This window comes from Hermetia illucens, chromosome 7 (genome assembly GCF_905115235.1).
Source record: "Hermetia illucens chromosome 7, iHerIll2.2.curated.20191125, whole genome shotgun sequence".
Classification (NCBI taxonomy): domain Eukaryota; kingdom Metazoa; phylum Arthropoda; class Insecta; order Diptera; family Stratiomyidae; genus Hermetia; species Hermetia illucens.
Window position 1 is genome coordinate 12,175,462 of NC_051855.1, and position 15,984 is coordinate 12,191,445.

Consider the following 15,984-nt stretch of genomic DNA (forward strand, 5'->3'; position numbering starts at 1 on the left):
CCATGACTTGATGGTATGAATGGCTTCATTTGCATAAAGCTCCACGTCCTCGGGATGCTTTGCAATTGCGACTACCGCCAGGTCGTCCGCAAAACCAATCAGCGTTGTCTCCTCCGGCACGCGAAGGCCAAGCACTCCGTCGTACATTATGTTCCACAGCAGCGGTCCCAATACAGAACCATGAGGCACATCTGCTGTCACAATGTACTCCTTCGGCCCGTCGTCCGTCTCGTACCAGAAAAGTCTGTCCGAAAAGTAACTCTCGATGAGCCGAGCCAAGTAGCTAGGAACACCCAGTTTGGCCAAAGCGCCCTTAATCCAGCCCCCGTTGGCTGAGTTAAAAGCATTTTTGACGTCCAGCGTCACCAGAGCACAGCATTTGCCCATGGCCATTGCATTTCGAGCCAATTCCACGACCACCCGTAGAACGGGCTCGCCGAAACCCATATTGCCGCTCTGAAAGACCACCCGCAAGCTCGATGAACGGGAGCAGCCTGTTGTATATCACCCTCTCCGACATCTTCCCCATGGTGTCTAAGAGACAAATAGGGCGATATGAAGACGGCACGCCGGGTGGTTTTCGGGGCTTCGGTAGCAACACCAGCTTCTGCCTCTTCCACTGGGCGGGAAACACTCCTTTCGCCATGCACGATTCGAATGTGCTTGCGAACCACCTTGGTCTGGCCTTGACCGCCACTTTCAGAGGCCTGTTCGGAATTTCGTCCAATCCCGGAGCCTTGCTGTCCCCAATACGTCTGCAGATTTCCCAAAGTTCCTCTTCGGTAACATCAGGGATCGAGAAGACGTCCTGCTGAGCTGCCAGTTCGGGTTCTCTTTCGTCTTGCTCCTGCTGCGGGAAAAGAGTTGTAATTATTTGCAACAAGAGCCGTGGGCATGTCACCTGAGGTGATTTTCGCCCGTTGATCTTCTTCATTACAACTTGGTAGGCTGTACCCCACGGATTCGTATTAGCCTTTATGCAGAGCTTCTGGTAGCATTCCCGCTTGCTTCTCCGAAAGGCCTTCTTAAGGTTGCTTCGTAGATCCCTGTATTCCTCCTCACGCTCCTGGTGCTCCGGCCTTCCCCTTGTCCTGTGGGAAAGTCTCCGCACTCGGAGGCAAAAGGATCTCAAGGCAGCGATCTCCGTGTTCCACCAGTAGTTTGGCCTCTTGCCGTGGTGCAAACGTCGCCGTTACACGCTGAGACAGCTGTGTGACCCTTTCCACCGCTATTCCATCCGGATCATGGGCTCCCTCCAATGCGGCCAGGAATGTCTCCTCGTCGAACGCTCCGATAGATCAGCCAACCGCCTTAGCCTTTCAACCTCCAGAGATGGCCTGGTGGTCACTGTGGGTGTAGTGTTCACTCACTTGCCAAGCCATCTCCCTCACCAGTGAAGTGCTAACAAATGTCAGGTCAACGATCGAACCCGACCCTCTTCCTCGAAAGGTGGGCACGCATCCAACGTTGGCCAGCACGATGTCCAGCTCCGCAAATGACTCCAACAGAATTTGACCTCTGGTGTTCGTCGATCGTGGATCGTGTAGAGGTAAAGATGAAACGAGCTCTCACAGCTTATGGGCTGTGCAGACGAACCTTTGCCTCGACATGGGGACTCAGGCCTCATGTGATAATGTGGATATACGTTGCCATCATTAGGCCGATGTTCGTATATGCATCCGTAGTGTGGTGGGTTAAGGTGAGACAAAAAGGTTTTCACCACAAACTAGTCGCACTGCAAAGAACTGTTTGTCTGGGCACCACTGGTGCCATGAGCACGACATCCGGCGGAGCTCTGAATGCACTACTCAATTTGCAGCCCCTGGATATATTTATTCAAAGCACTGCAATGAGAGCAGCTCATAGGCTAATTCGATTAGATCTATGGGAAAACAACGGATGTGGGGGGCACAGAGCATTGGAAGAGTTACTGGGAGGACTGAATCCAGTTCTTACAATGCCTTCCGATTCTCGTGTCCCCATGCATCTGTTTGGTAGAAGATATGTAGTTACCCTGAAGCGTAGAGAGGACTGACCCAGAGGAATGCGTGGCGGGATATACGGAAGTCTTCTACACCGATGGTTCAAAAACAGAAGAGGGTTCTGGAACCGGAGTCTACCTCTCGAATAAAAACGAGAAGTGGGCTTTTCCTTTGGGACAATATACCACGGTTTTTCAAGCCGAAGTTTATGCGATCCTAAGGGTGGCAAACTGGGTGATTGACGAGCGGTTGAAGGGCAGGCGCATCGCAATCTGCAGTGACAGTCAAGCTGCACTGAGGGCATTGAGCAGTCCTTTGATCACCTCGAAAATCGTTCAGGAATGCAGAAACCGTTTGAACTCTATGTCTAGATTCAATACGGTGGAACTACTCTGGGTACCTGGTCACTGTGGCATAGAGGGAAATGAAATCTCGGACGCTTTAGCGAAAGAGGGGTCAATCTCAACAAGATACCAATATGTTGTTCTCAATATATAGTAGGATTTATAGAAACACTAAGTGGAAATCATAAACGACACTAAAAGAATTATTGAAGAGAAATCGAGGCCGAACACACTATCCTCAAGTAGGTCACATCGATTGTAAAATAAAAACTGTGCATACTCACAAAACAAGATTTCCATACACATAGATTAGCGCCTTCCACTATCTTTTTAACGAAGGAATCTACGATGCGTAACTATATGAAATACACCAACAGGCTTTACGCACTTCTTGAAACTAAGCATAAACCACCATGACATGAATTTGAGCTGCATATGTACAACACCCAACGTAAAATCAGATTATTCTTCCGCTACTAGGCCAAGCCTGCAAATCAATTAACAAAGCCCTACGCTATGCATATCTAAATACATGAGGATATCAAGTAACATTTCCTGATGGCGATGACTTATTTTTATTGGAATTTACGCGAAGAACTTGTCGCATGCATGCTAGTGGGGAAAATGGAATGAATAACCATGCACGGGGGAAACAATAAAACAACAGAAAGATTGATTGATAAATTAAATAAACTAAGGTGGAACCACCGTACGGTATTACATCACGGGGCGGAGTCAGCTCTTTTTAGCTTGATCCCCTTTCGTCTCTACGCGGCGTACGTAACCGTGCTTTTCTGGTCTCCTCTGCCTTTCGCAGTTCGCTATGGATAGATACGACCATGGAGTTGATCGCATCCCAGTCTTCCTGACATGCTAGCATTCTTTGCACCAGATTCTCTGGTACCAGCACTTCTTCTAGAGTCTCCTCTAGGTTCTTCCTTTCCTCCACAAACCTTGGGCAGTGGAAGAATACATGCTCTGGTTCCTCTGGGACTCCATCGCAGTTTAGACAATCAGGTGAGGTATCTAGTTTAAACCTGAACAGGTACTAGCGATAGCCTCCATGCCCCGTGAGAAACTGAGTAAAGTTATAGTTAATCTCATCGTGCCGTCTCTCCAACCACTCCTTGATGACAGGGAGAGCCTGTGTGTCCACCGACCCTTTCCCGAGCGTTCCCAACGCTCTTGCCATCTATTTAGAGATCTCTCCCTCCGGCGTTCTTCGTCTGCGATGAAGGAGAGATAGACTTCGCACTATATATATTCGTCATCTCATCTGCCAGGATGTCAATGGGCATCATTCCTGAGACAGTCCTGAATGCCGAGCACACCCTTAGGGCTGTTCTTCTGTAGACTGAACTCAATTTGTTAACGTTAGATGTAACCTGCAATGCCTTTCTCCAAACTGGAGCTGCATAAAGCAGGATCGAACTCACTACCCTAGCTATAAGCAACCTGGAAGCATGTCCTGGCCCTCCCACGTTCGGCATCATTCTTGTCAGGGCCACACTCGCAGTGGATGCTTTGTCGTAGACATACTGCACGTGTGGCTTATAGCTAAGCTTCCCATCTATCATCACTCCCAAGTATTTGATCGCAGGCTTAGAAGTGATGATATGATTCCCAATGTGAATACGGGCGCTTGGTGATGAGGACCGCTTCCGTTTTTTCCTCCACAAGTGCTAGACCAGAACTCTTTAGCCAACCCTTAACAGCACTGATCGCTTCGCATGAGTGTAACTCAGCATCTTCGAGATGCTTTGCGACAACAACCAGCGCTATATCATCGGCGTAGCCCACCACCGTGGCTTCCTCCGGAAGGGGAAGATTAAGAACATCGTTGTACATGATGTTCCACAGCAGTGGGCCCAGTACGGAGCCCTGTGAGACAACGTACTCCTGGGGTCCGTCATCGATATCATACCAAAGCCTCCGTCCTTATAAATAGCTGTTGACAATAGCTGCAAGATAAGCGGGAATACCAATCTTCGCCGGAGATTCCCATATTAGGTTCCAATTGGCCGAATTGAATGCATTTCTCACATCCAGGGTCACTACTATGCAATATTTGCTAGTACTGCCCTTTCCGTGGATTGCATCTTCGGCCAAGCCGGTAACCAATTTGATGGCATCAATGGTTGATCTGGCTTTACGGAACCCATACTGTCGATCTAAGAGACCTCCCTGGCTCTCGACAACCGAGAGTAATCTATTAGTAATGCTAGAGCGAGCATTTTGCCCACAGTGTCCAAAAGACAAATAGGTCTGTAGGAGATTGGCTCATCTGGAGGTTTGCCAGCCTTAGGCAGTAGCACCAACTTCTGTCGTTTCCATGATGCAGGAAATATCCCCTCGGACATGCACGCTTCGGACAACTCAGCGAACATGTCCGGTCTGGATTTCACGGCAAGCTTAAGGGCCTTATTTGGCACGCCATCTAGATCCGGAGCTTTGTTATCTCCTATCCTAGCGCAGATCTCCAGCAGCTCGTCACTGGTGACCGGCGGTATTGCCATGTCGTTCAGAGGTCGCTGGAAGCTCTCTATGCCCTCCTCTTGCTGAGGGAATAACCCCTGGATAATTTTTAACAAGAGTGAAGGGCACGTGATCTGCGGGGATGATCGGACTCTGAATCGTCCCATCACGATTATATAGGCGCTCCCCCACGGATTTACGTCCGCTTCTAAACAGAGCTCTTTAAAGCATTCCCTCTTGCTCCGTTGGATGGCGAGCTTGAGGGTTTTGCGGGCTTCCTTATAGGCGCGCTCTTTTTGCCCTTAGTTGATTCTACCTACCGCTGTTAGCTCAGCTTAAGAAACTGTGAGAACGGCACAGATTGTTCTTTGAATAAAGCGTTCCCAAGGTATCGGCCTCTAAGATCCGAAGAAACCACTCAGTCTCCTCCTCTGCTTCACATTGACTGCATGTAGCCCTGACAACCACCGCTAAAGGTAATACCTTAAGAAATAGTGTCTTTTCAATCCGTACTAAAGTCTTCATGATTCCCGTCGTGGAAAGGCGTTTCCGGCCTCCTGTACGTTATCGAAATATTGACTTGCAGTTTTCAGTTGAGTTATTAAGGCAAACCTAGGCAGACCTAGACCGGATACCGGTTGTTGTGTCGTTGATGATGATGATGAATATGGATGCGAACATGTACAGCGATATTTTGAAAAAGTCTGCATTTCTCTGCGCTCAACTCGGACTGCAATATAGGCTTGGCGATGGTCCCATTTATGAACGTCTTCTCGAATAATGGAGAAGCATTCCAGCCAAATGTATCCAACGTTTGGTTCAATCCATGTCACTGGTCAGTGAAGGCCCCACGTACTCGAGGAGGGTGATCAGACCCGAGTCTGCAAGGCGCTCATCTGAAGTGGCTTGGGTCACGAAGCCTCACCGGAGGTTATCTGGTACCATGTGAACCGGGACGGCCCTCTGAGACCATATGCTCCAGGAGAATTCCTGGAGGATGTGTTCCCGGCCCGGTTATTTGCGGTTGGCCCCCTAGTGGGAGTTTCATGGTGGTTGTGGTTATGCCTACATCGCAGGCAGAGCTCCTCGGAGCTTAAGCGTGGAGTTGCGCTGTACAACTCGGGTGCCGTACCCCTTAGTTGCGGTAGAGGTGTTAGATAGGCGTCGCATCCACTGGTGTGAATGCTGAGCCTGCACTCAGTATAAACCAGGCCCGCTATGCTTGCATGGCGGAGATATAACCGTTTAATGTTTTTCCAAAGATCCCTCCAAATTTCAGCAATTTCCCTAGCACCAAGACCCCTCAACCTTTATACCATTTTGAAGCTCAGACCCACCCCCGATAGTAGTGATCACGAATTAAGGCTCTTTTCCAGAAATTCTGAATATTAAAGGTGTTACAAGCGTTTATAATTTTTCCCAAGATTCGTCGAAATTTCCACTATTTTCCTGATACCCACACTCTCTGAACGAAATGCTGTTTTCAAGCTCAGACCCTCTCCCGATAGCAGTGACCACGCCAACCTATACGGGGTTTTATAGGTGGGACCCCGGAGAAGGTGTCGATCACGAATTTCGCTCGCTTTCTGGAAATCCGCATTACTAACGCCGTTACAAGGGATCAAAGGGTTCCCAGGGTTCTTGGAAACGTCGGAAATTTTCCTGGGACCCACACAAGCCAACCTACATACCATTTTGAAGCTCAGATCCTCCCCCGATACCAGTCATCACGCCAACCTATACGGGGTTTTACAGTTGGGACCCCGGCGATGGTGGTGATCACGATTTTCGCTCGCTCGGCGAGAGGCGCTCGGATTAAAGTTTTTCCAGGGCTCCTGGAAACGTCGGGAATTTTCCTGGGACCCACGCAAGCTAACCTACATACCATTTTAAAGCTTAGACCCTCCCCCAATAGCAGTCATTACGTCAACCTATACGAGATTTTACAGTTCAGACCCCGGCGATGGTGGTGACCACGAATTTCGCTCGTTTTCTGGAAATTCGTAGTACTAACGGCGTTACAAGGGATCAAAGTTTATCCAGGATTCCTGGAAACGTCGGGAGTTTTCCTGGCCCCTACCCAACCCAACCTACGTACCAGTTTGTAGCTCAGATCCTCCCCTGATGGTAGTGATCACAATTATTGCCCCCGTCTTTCAAAATTAAGCATATTAACGGCGTTGAAAGCGTTTAAACTTTTTCCCAAGGTTCCTCCAAATTTCAGGAATTCTCCTGGCACCCAGACCCCCCGACTTACATACCATTTTGAAGCTCAGACCCTTCCCCGACAGCAGTGATCTCGAATTGAGCCTTTTTTCTAGAAATTCTGAATATTAACGGCGTTACAAGGGTTTATAATTTTTCCCAAGTATCCTCGAAATTTCGTCTATTTTCTTGATACCCACACTCTCTGAACGAAGTGCCGTTTTGAAACCCAGACCCTCCCCCGATATCAGTAATCACGCCAACCTATACGGGGTTTTATAGGTGGGACCCCGGCGAAGGTGTCGATCACGAATTTCGCTCGCTTTCTGGAAATTCGCATTACTAACGGCGTTACAAGGGATCAAAGTTTATCCAGGATTGCTGGAAACGTCGGGAATTTTCCTGGGACTCACGCAAGCCAACCTACATACCATTTTGAAGCTCAGACCCTCTCCCGATACCAGTGATCACCCCAACTTATACGGGGTTTTACAGGTGGGACCCGGCGATGGTGGTGATCACGAATTTCGCTCGTTTTCTGGAAATTCGTAGTACTAACGGCGTTACAAGGGATCAAAGTTTATCCAGGATTGCTGCAAACGTCGGGAATTTTCCTGGTCCCTACCCAACCCAACCGACGTACCATTTTGTAGCTCAGATTCTCCCCTGATGGTAGTGATCACGATTATTGCCCCCTTCTTTGAAAATTAAGGATATTAACGGCGTTGAAAGCGTTTGAAGTCTTTCCCAAGATTCCTCCAAATTTCAGCAATTTTCCTGGCACCCAGACCCCCGACCTATATACCATTTTGAAGCTCAGACCCTCTTTACTAAGCAGAAGAGATATAGCACTGAAACTTATTGAATATAAGAGAATAAAACCATTAAGTAAGCTAGCGTATATATTTCTTCTTTTCTTCTCAACCAAACATTCTTACCTTTACTTATAAATTCCATACTTTACAGTAACTGCGATACAGTAAGAAATATGAAACAATTACTGTCTATTCAATATTTGTTGAGCACTCTTTCTCAAAATACAAAGTAGAAATGAATACAAATATTTTCTGATAAAAACTTATCATCTATTTGATAAACAGCCATGAAAAATAATACGTTGGAATACATCCAATATTATAATACGTTGAAATAGTCATGCAATTGTCAGTTAAAATGGTAGTAGATAGAGGCAGGGTATCATTGTTTCAAAATTTTTTCAAAATGGAAACAATTTAGTGCATATAATGCCGAGATCATAACACATGCTAGGAGGTAATGGTGGCTGCATTACTTTTGTCCGGAATGATGATTTGATGCGTTTTCGGTCCGTTTCTGTCCATGATTTTTGACCATTTAATTTTCTGCTCTTTTGAAAAATACCCTTACCTATTACTTACAATTGCTAGAAATAATTGCAAAATTTCAAACCCCTTTTTCTTGAAAATATCTTTCTGATACATGAGTTAAAAATTACATTTACTATATGGTTAAATTTCGATCACAATAATTACTCCTTTATATCCTATGTCTTTTGTAGTTGGAATTTATTATTGCTACCAACGTACCCTTACTACTTTCTGTTTTAACTTACAACTCTGTTGTCATACGATTGGTTAAAGCCTGCACACGCTGAGCGTTACAACTTTTACAAAGAACATGATCATCCAAAGGATAACAGCCACGTCCTTCCGCTTCAGATGACAAAAGAAGGCCGCAGTCCTTTTTAAAAAAGAAGAAAAAATCGAATATTCTTAGGATGAAAAATTTATGGTCCATTTAATTAGATAAATCAAAGCAGTTCTGATCAAAGAGTAGAGGATATTTTATGGAGTGGAGACACGATGCAGGACATGCAGCTGTATTACTCCATATGCGTATAAGGACACAAGGAAACAATTATGAAAAACAAAGCATAAACACTTACCTCGCATTTATAACACTTGAAATGAAAACTACGATCCAGTGCGACGACACGAACAGTTTCTTCCTGGCCAGGTTCGGGCATAATTGGTTGCTGGCAAACACAACATCTTGGAGCGAATTTCCTGTAATTGGGATAGAAGAAATGGAAAGAAGTAAAAGAAAATTTGCTGACTTTCTTTCAGCTCCACCTCTTAATTTTAGTACAGAGTTTTGCTGCCAGAAATCTAGCCTAACTTACTTGTGAAAATCTTCGATACAGTAGTTCTGATTCGTAGCATCAACAGTAAATGGTATGCCATCCAAACTATTGCCGCATACTACACAGCAAAAGCAACCGGGATGATATGGCTTTCCAGTTGCTCGTAATATCCTTTCCAATATCGGTTTCATACAAACCGAGCATTTTTCTAATGTATTCAAATAGTCTTCTTCGCAATATGGCTCGCCATCGAACGCATAAAATGGCTTTCCTTGTAAATTCATGTTGCATTCAGAGCATGTAAAGCAATTGATGTGGTATATCTGCTCCATAGCCGTACAACCAGAAGATTCACCGACAACACGCTCGCCACATTTAACACAGATTCCTTTATTGAAAAGTATTCTGTATAAACCAAGAGTTTTTTTGAACAGATTCGCAGTCGCTATCTTACCGTAACTGTCTATGTCAGTCCCAGAGTCCATTGAATGGACGAGAAGATTGGTCAACGCCTCAACCTCAGCTTCTTTGCGACCAGGCAGCTTCCCTTCACAGCCAACCTGACCAATGCCATTTTTACTGCTGGTGGAGGTTGCGGTCATGGTGTTACAGCCCAAAGAGTCGCTTGGCGCTATTTGTGATCCATTCACATAAGAAGTGTATAAGGAATAATTCGATCGAGACGAAAGCTGACTAGGTGGCCGCGGATTAATTGGCTCATAAATTGATTCATAGTTTGAGAGGCTCTAAATGGGATCGAGAAGATGATTATGCGATGATGATGATGAACTTGTACTGCCTTACCTGGGAAAGGTCGCCATAGCCATAGTACTCGGAGGAGTTACTTCCACCCCCGGTTGCCTGCGAATTCGGCTCGTACGAGCTGTAGACGTTCTGATACTGCGCGTTTGCATAGATCTGCTGCGGATCATTTCGAAAGTGCGGTGAACGGCTTACAGCAGTATTCAGATCGCCCGTTGACTGATCTAGCATTGCAGCGGTGGCTCGTTGTGCGTGGTAGAGCGAAGGAACTTGTTTATTGGCTGGTTGGCAAGTTTGCGCCACATTTGTTCTATTGAACGGCGCGTATTGAGACATTTGCGGGAAGTTGTCGGTCGCGCGACGCAGCTCACTGTATGACGAGCTAACTGGACTGGGAGGTGGTGGTAAATCGTCCTCATTTGTTTGGGGACGATAATCAAAATTTGACGAGTCAAGAGCTAAATTCAGGGGCGCAGGAACAGGCGGAATTTCAAATGGCGGCGGAGGAGGCAACTCACCTGATTAAAATAGGAACAGAAGAGATTAAAGCAATTAAAAGACCAACGACGACGACTTACCAAAACCTACGTTACTGTAGACTATTTGGTTTTGAGTTACTCGCGAAGCAGCATTGATTTCTTCGCTGTTGGATGGTTGCTGTACTTGGTACCGAATATTGCTATAAACCACTGCATCTGGGTTCGCTCCAATAGCTGGTTTTCCTCCACCAGTACCTAAATGATCGACATTTGTGTAGACATGATAGCCGCCGCTCGGGGATGCCCCAATGTTTGGATCCTTTTCCAATGAAGCTGGGCCGGATGCTACACTATCGCGACCCACACTTGCCGCTCTTTTTTCGAGTTGCTTTTTATGATGTTCCAATGCCTCCAGCTGCTGATCCAATATAATTGAATTGTCCAGTGTCATTTTCATATTGCTATAAGCGTTTTGTTTACGAATCGGCTCACTGGATTGCGCTATTTCACCCGCAACTTGTGACTTTTTCAAAGGTTTTGGCGGTACAGCTGGACCAATTTTCTTAGAAAGCGTGCCGGAGGCTTGTTGTTGATGGTGTATGGGCATCAACCCGACATCGCTCCCACCAATTGATACAGAATCTCCAGAATTCAACGCAGATCCAGACGTGCTAGTGTTCTTCGGTGACAACGCCCGGCTTGTCATCAGCTTTAGTTGTGCCAACTGTTCATCGAGTGCATCCATTGTTTTGAAATGTTTTGAATGAGGAAACACAAATTTTTCTCCAATGCGGATGGGAATGAGATCAGATTCCGCGTATTTATTGAAACTAGCTTTCACTGGAGTGATTCCTTTAACTTTTAGGACTTAAAACTCGAAACAAACTATCACAGACCACCCTGGCATGGGTGTGCGCCATCAACTGTTTCTTTGCGTACAGCCGCGAATTCCGCATCTGACACAGTGCGGAAATGATATCAAAGAGTAAATATTTTATCGATTTTCCGCAAAGCTTCCGGTAAACGGCTTGCAGTCACAATGAAAGCAACGAAAGCTAAACAAAGGCCGATGAATCACACAAACGTGTAATTTTGCACTGTCAACAGTGGGCAAGTACACTGGAATGACTACCGTGTCGAGATATGTCAAAATATCTGGTATGGGCAGTGCTAAGTGATAGGAGCGCAGACTGCGAGTTAGCATTAGCAATGGGAATCGACAGAAGCAGAAATAACAAATGTATGAATCACCAGTTTGCGTTGTAAACAGTGTCTGCGGCCATTTAGTGCTTGCTACGCCCTCTGTACCGTTCCATTAGGAGATCGTGTTAAGCCGCGGTCGCCACCGTGTCGCAATTAGATTGTAAGCGCAACCGTTTGTAGACAGGCATTTGCCTCGTAATTGTTTTAGCATATTCAGAAATAAAATCAACAGCGGAGAAGTAAAAAGAATACGAGGCAGACCCTGCCTGAGATGGAACAATGGCGTAGGTCAGGACGCCAGACAGCTTTTAGGGATATCGAATTGGTGGACGATCTCGGCGCAAAACTGGGATGTTGGGAGTTTTTTATTAAGGCAGGCCTATACCGGATACCGGCTGTTGCGCCGTTGATGATGATGATGATGATAAGTAAAAAGTGCACGCAATTTAGATAAGCCGTGCCCCGATAAACGCGAACTTCGTCCGCTACTCCTCCAAAAGCCAATTGCACTTACAGTATGGCGTAAAAATGATTCAATGTTGTTTGAATGTGTGAAGATTCCCTTATTACACCGCATGTATTGAAGTTACCAGAACAATTTATTTATTTTTCATATTCTATAATGTCTGAATAACCCATTCGCTTTGATATTAGGCCTCTCTTTTTTGTCTCCCGCTTTCTCATAAAAGGGAACAGTAGTACCGCATTGACTTAATTTTGCACCGGCGTGGCCTCCTTCGGAACCGGAAGGTCAAGTGCATCATTGTATATGAGGGTCCACAGCAGTGGGCCAAGCGCGAAGCCCTATGGAACACCTGTGGAGGCAACGTACTCTTTGGGTCCATGATCGGTATTATACCAGAGCGTCCATTCTCGCAGGCAGCTATCAACAATAGCTGCGCGATAGGTGGAAGCACCAATCGTGACCAGGCACTTTCGTATAAGCTTAAACTTCATCATCATCAACGGCGCATCAACCAGTATCCGGTCTTGGCCGACTTCAGTAATATACGAGGACTGGCAAGATCCATTCAATCATATGAGTCTTGTACAGTAAGAGCTTTGAGCCTATGGTGAGCCGTTTCGAGCGGAACAGTTTTTGCAAACTGAAATAGACTCTTTTGGCTACCATTTGTTGCTGCTATCGGTTGTGATTTTCGACCCTAGATAGGAGAAATTATCAACGATCTCAAAGTTGTAGTCTACTATCTTTATTCTTCTCGTTTGACCGGCGCGATTTGATGTTAGTGTTTGGTTGGTTTTTGGTGCTGACATTGCCACCATAACACATCGTTCAATAAGTCCCGGGACTAATTATGAAAACAACATTTTATCGGCAAAATTCCTTATTATTCATCAACATAATCTCCTTCAAGGGTAATACAATCATTCCAGACCTTCTCTAACTTTTCAATGCCATGTCTGTAGAACGATTTGTCTTTTGACTCAAAATGAGCCTCAGTAGCAGCGATCACCTTCTCATTTGAGCCAAATCTTTTTCCCTGGAGCATCTTTTTGAGATCCGCAAAGAGCCATCAGTCGCTGGGGGCCAGATCCGGCGAGTTCGGAGGATGAGGAAGCAGTTGGAAGCCTAATTCGTTGAATTTGGTCATGGTTTTGATTGACTTGTGGCACGGTGCATTGTCTTGATGAAAGATGACTTTCTTCTTCTTCATGTGTGGGCGTTTTTTCGCTATTTCGGCCTTCAACCTTCAACACCATGTAGTAGTCGCTATTGATGGTTCTTCCTTTTTCGAGGTAGTCAATGAAAATTATATCATTCGCATCCCAGAATACGAACGCCATCACTTTGCCGGTCGACTGTTGTGTTTTTGGACGCTTCGGGTGGCTTTTACCGGTCGTACGCCATTCAGCTGACTGCCGACTTGACTCCGGAGTGAAATGATGAATGCATGTTTCGTCCACTGTCACATATCGACGCAAAAAATCCTGTTTATTGCGAGTAAACAGCTGCCAAACAGCTCTCCGAATCATTGATACGTTGTTGCTTTTGTTCCATTGTGAGCAAACGCGGCAGTCATTTGGAAAAAACCTTTTTCATAGCCAATTTTTGGTGCAAAATAGTAAATGCACTAACAGTTGATATGTTCACCATCTTAGCTATCTCGCGCACTTTCATTTTGCGGTCACCCATCACGTATTTTCAATACTTGCTTGGTGTTTTCGGGAGTTATTCCCTCATTTGGCCGACCCGAACGTTCCGCATCATTTGTATCAGCACAACCGCGTTTCAAGTCAGCATACCACCGACAAATGGTTGTTTTCGACGGAGTAGAGTCCGGATAACGTTTTTCAAGCCATTGCTGAGCTTGAACAGTGTTTTTTCCCCATTAGAAAACAATGTTTTATCAACACACGAAATTCGTTTTGGTCCATTTTTTCACGATTGCAAAGGTAGCGTCAGTTTAACCACTATAGCTTTCCTGGTTATATTTCGAATTACATCGAATTTTGACACATCTTATCTGAACCTTGGTATATAAATGGCATTATTAGCGCCATTTCTACGCTAGTCCCGGGACCTATTGAACGATGTGTTATATTTAATCTTGCTCTTGATGTGCAACCCAAGATCTCGCGCCGCCTGCTCGAACTGGATGAAGGGAGTTTGTACGTCTCGGATAGTTCTTCCCATGATGTCGATATTGTCAGCATAGGTCAGTAGTTGAGTGGACTAAAAGAGGAGCGTTCCCCTCGCATTTACCGTAGCATCATGGATCACTTTTTCCAGGGCCAGGTTGAAGAGGACGCATGATAGAGCTACCACTTGTCTTAGACCGTTGTTGATGTTGAATGGTCCCGAAAGTGATCCTGTTGCTTTTATCTTTCCTCGCACATTGGTCAGGTTCAGCCTAGTCAGTTTTATCAAATTCGTTGGGATACCGAATTCTCTAATGGCCATGTACAGTTTTACCTTGGCTATGCTATCACAGGCGGCCTTGTTGATCTGGCTTTACGGAACCCACACTGCCGATCTGAAAGCCCTGCTTGCCTCTCGACGATCGGGAGTAATCTGTTGTAAATTATCGGTTCCAACATTTTTCCCACAGTGTCCAGAAGACATATGGCTCTATAACAGGATGATTTACCTGGAGGTTTACCAACCTAATGCAGCAATACCAGCTTCTGTCGCTTCCGTGCTACAGCGAATATCCCCTCGGACATGAACACTTCGAACAATTCAGCGAACATGTCCGGTTTGGATTTTACGACGAGCTTAAGGGCTCTGTTTGGCATTCCGTCCAGGCCCGGAGTTTTGTCATCCCCCATTCTGCTGCAGATCTCCAACAGCTCGGCCGTGGTCACTGCAGGAATTGCCGTCACGTTCAAAGATCTCTGAAATAGCCCCTGGATGATTTTCAGCAAAGAGATTAGGGCATGTGATCTGTAGGGTGACCGTCCTCTCAACATTCCCAACACAATTCTATAGACACTCCTCCATGGATTTACGTCCGTCTCCGAGCAGAGTTCCCTGAAGGATTCCCTCTTGCTCCACTGAATTGCAAGCTTGAGGTGTTTGCGGACTACCTTGTAAGCATGCTCCTTTTGTCCCTGATCACTTTTTCCTATCGCCCTATGAACTGTTCGTTTGGCTCCGTGGCTGATCGAAGGCTTCATTCATTATTTCACCAGTAGTTGGGTCCTGGGGTACTGGGGAATCAGCACCTTTTAGGCATGAATGCTGCTTATTATAATGAATGCTGGGATCACCTTAGGTACCACCTCTCTCCCGCTGGAGATCCTTATGGAATCAGTCAACTCCGGGAAAAAGTATAAGCAGAATAGCACAACATTTCCACAGAGTATAATTCAAAATTATGCGCTTCAATCTCAAACTGCTTGAAAGTGTTAAAAAGACAAAAAACCATTGGACGAAATACAAGGTTTCAGAAAATTTTTGAGTTGTGCAAAACTGAGTCAACGATGTTTGATGTTTAAATGTATGCATTTTTTCATTAAATTTGATTTCAAAAGAATTTTCTTTGGTTATTCGAATAAATAATTTTTAATTGTATTTCGTTCATTTTCGTATCACGTCACAGTCATTTTTGCACCGTAGTGTAGCTCGCATCAACCAGTCTCTGTTGGTGGGTCGTACTGGTTGGCTATGTCAATTTGACAGTGTAATTAAAATGCTGAATACAAATTCAGCACTATTTGCTTCTGGAAAAGAAGTGATTGTAATTTCAGAGAATCTTAATTCAACGTTTCCTGTTGCAATTAGTTGAGTTCGATAAAAACATCTCAATAGGCCATGACAGTCGATTCTGCTGTAATATTTCCATTCCAAAAACTCAAAATCAAACCGAACCGGAACCGGTTCGTAAGCCAAAATGGAACACGAATGTAGTACTAGATCAAACATCAAAAATTTGACAGCGCCAACTTAA

General features: G+C 45.4%; 1 protein-coding gene across 1 annotated transcript; it reads right to left on the bottom strand.

The window, feature by feature from the left end:
• Positions 1 to 7,895: 7,895 nt before the first annotated feature.
• LOC119660880 (lipoma-preferred partner) lies at positions 7,896 to 11,554 on the bottom strand. The gene is made up of 6 exons (XM_038069795.1): positions 10,469 to 11,554; positions 9,933 to 10,408; positions 9,583 to 9,874; positions 9,168 to 9,516; positions 8,931 to 9,051; positions 7,896 to 8,725 (listed from the first exon to the last, which is right to left on the bottom strand). The coding sequence occupies exons 1-6, from the start codon at positions 11,112 to 11,114 to the stop codon at positions 8,594 to 8,596; spliced, it is 2,016 nt and encodes a 671-aa protein (XP_037925723.1). The 5' UTR covers positions 11,115 to 11,554; the 3' UTR covers positions 7,896 to 8,593.
• Positions 11,555 to 15,984: the final 4,430 nt, after the last annotated feature.

Bases quoted from the DNA above. Each gene is read 5' to 3' on its own strand.
- LOC119660880 (XM_038069795.1), bottom strand. From the start codon at position 11,114: ATGGATGCACTCGATGAACAGTTGGCACAACTAAAGCTGATGACAAGC. The intron at 9,517-9,582 runs GTAAGATAGCGA...TTTTCAATAAAG, and splicing joins GACTGACATAGACAGTTACG to GAATCTGTGTTAAATGTGGC. The intron at 9,052-9,167 runs GTAAGTTAGGCT...TCCCAATTACAG, and splicing joins TGTATCGAAGATTTTCACAA to GAAATTCGCTCCAAGATGTT.